General features: G+C 33.7%; 1 protein-coding gene across 1 annotated transcript; it reads left to right on the top strand.

The window, feature by feature from the left end:
- Window positions 1-1,172: 1,172 nt before the first annotated feature.
- On the top strand, window positions 1,173-2,021 carry LOC149533131 (mitochondrial import receptor subunit TOM7-1-like). Its single transcript, XM_089805574.1, has one exon. The coding sequence runs from the start codon at window positions 1,348-1,350 to the stop codon at window positions 1,564-1,566; it is 219 nt and encodes a 72-aa protein (XP_089661700.1). The 5' UTR covers window positions 1,173-1,347; the 3' UTR covers window positions 1,567-2,021.
- The last annotated feature ends 356 nt before the right edge of the window (window positions 2,022-2,377 follow it).

The raw sequence follows: 2,377 nt of genomic DNA, 5'->3' as shown, positions 1-2,377 counted from the left end.
CATACTTTACAATTCTCAACTTGACCTTTCATATATACCATTTAGATTATCAAGTCGCCCCAATTACAACTTACAATTACCAATAATCATTACCTCGGTCGGCTACAAACATTACTTCAAATAATTAAACTTTATTTCTCAAAGTAACAAAATCCTTCATTAGCTAACCTTGCTCAGTAAACACTGTTCCAGAAATGATTTCCTGTGTTAACCAACTCAAGCTCGGTTAACACTATAAACCCTACAAAATCCTTTGGAGATCGAGTGAACTCGATAAACACTGACTTTCCTTCGTTAACCATGAGAGCTCAGTTAACACTGATTTCTTCCACAAAATCTTTTAACACCCGAGTGAGCTCGATAGACACTGTTTACACAGATTAATGTTCGATAGACTCTGAAATTTGCTTTGCTAACCAACTGAGCTCGGTAGACACTAAGAATTACCTTGCTGACCAACTGAGCTCGGTAGACACTGACTGATAACTGATATGACATTTGTATAACATCAAAGACAACACACTATTAGACAATTGTATCCAACAAACAATTATCCTATTTAGCTATTATCTACACTATTAACTATCATAATCAACAAATGACTTTCCGATCAAAGGCTTACAATTTTCCTACCAAAAAAATAATAACCCATTGACTAAAATATATTTCTTACAAATATTGTTTTGATGTATTCTTATATAATAGCTTCTTTTAAAATCTATAGAAATTGATAATATTAATAAAAAGTTAATCATTAATTTTTACTTTTTGTTATTTATGTATAAATTTAGATATTAAACAAATATTATTTTATATATTTATATTATATTTTGTATTATCATTACTATATACTTATTTCTACACTATATTTTTATAATCAAAATTTTAATATTAAATATTATATTATAACCGGCAAATACTAGCTACTAATGACACCGGTTTCCAATCCAACTCAAAAGACAAATGAAAGAAGCACATTCAAATAAATTATTAGCCCTTAAAAGTTTGCCGATTAACTGTGAAAAAATATGTTCATGTGAAGCTAAACAAAATTATATAATAATAATATTATTATTATTAATAGCCTTAGGACACGAGTATTTATCTTCTGATTCGTCTTTTCATTATAAAATATTAATGATAATAATTTCTAAAATTCTAAACGAATAAAATTGAATAAATTCGTTTAGAAATGGCATATGCGAATGAAAATCCCCAAGGGAGGTAGGGTTTAAGAGAGGGATTGAATGTGCGAGGGTTTAAGCAAGTCGCAGGCTCTGTGTATTCTGTGAAATTACCATTGAATATCGCCGACTGTAAGTGTAGTGTAAGGGAGAAGCACCATTAATGGCGCCGCGGGGGAATTTAAAGGGAAAGGGGAAACCGGGCAAAGGTTCCAAGGGGCAGGAGAATAAATCACTCACTAAACGCTTCCAAGAATGGACGACATGTACAATGAAGGTGGCTAAGACTGTCACGCACTACGGCTTCATTCCACTCATCATTATCATCGGCATGAATTCGGAGCCCAAGCCTCAGCTTGCGCAGCTTCTTAGTCCAGTGTAATATCGAATCTCGTTACTCAAATTTCGGGGGTTACACGATATAAGGTATATCGGCGTCTTTATGTTATATGCAGTTATGTCCTGGATAGAAGGGTACATCTTAAGCCTCTAGGGTTTGTTCCCTCACAGGGCTAGTGTTCGTATTATCCGGCATGACGAGGGCTAGGTTTAGGGCTTTTGGGGTTATATTTATTTCCTAGTAATCTTATCAACAAATATGTGTTTCAGTGCTGGAAAGTATGAGTCTTCTTTGATTTGCAGATGTAATGTTGGAGGGGTTTTAGTTGTAATGTAACGTATATGGATTGTTTGGGAGAGTTTAGTGTTAGAATGTTAGGTGGATTCTTTTCAGCCGTGGTTTTGACTTGTAATTTATGGAATTCTGGTTAGGATTGTTTCCATGAATAATGACTATGTAGATGAATGCTTGATGGTATATGAGTTTTGTGCGGGGAATTCTTGTGCCTTGTCTGATGATCATTGTCGTTATTTCATGAAGTTGTATTATAGCGATCTTGCCAGCTGCGAAGCAGTTATTACATTGTATGGTGAAAGTTTTGCATTTGCATGATGTGATGAAATTTCATTTTAGTGTCCGCATAATTTGATGAAACAGTTGCATTTAGTATCTGAATCATTTGAAGGAACTGTTGCCTTTTGGTATTAGCACTTTTTGACAAAACTCTGACTTTTAGTTTTCAGTATTGTTTGAAAAAACTGTTGCATTTTATTATTCACATTGTCTGATGAATAACTTGTGGCCTGTGTTTTACACCTGAAACGTAATAACCATTGATTTTATTATCCTCCGT

Source organism: Cupressus sempervirens, chromosome 10 (genome assembly GCF_028749045.1).
Source record: "Cupressus sempervirens isolate cs-2001-9-10 chromosome 10, ASM2874904v1, whole genome shotgun sequence".
Classification (NCBI taxonomy): domain Eukaryota; kingdom Viridiplantae; phylum Streptophyta; class Pinopsida; order Cupressales; family Cupressaceae; genus Cupressus; species Cupressus sempervirens.
The sequence above is the reverse complement of the archived record's forward strand: the minus strand, read 5'-3'. Positions and strand labels throughout refer to the sequence as shown.

Excerpts from the sequence above, each read along its gene's own strand:
- LOC149533131 (XM_089805574.1), top strand. The coding sequence starts at position 1,348 with ATGGCGCCGCGGGGGAATTTAAAGGGAAAGGGGAAACCGGGCAAAGGT.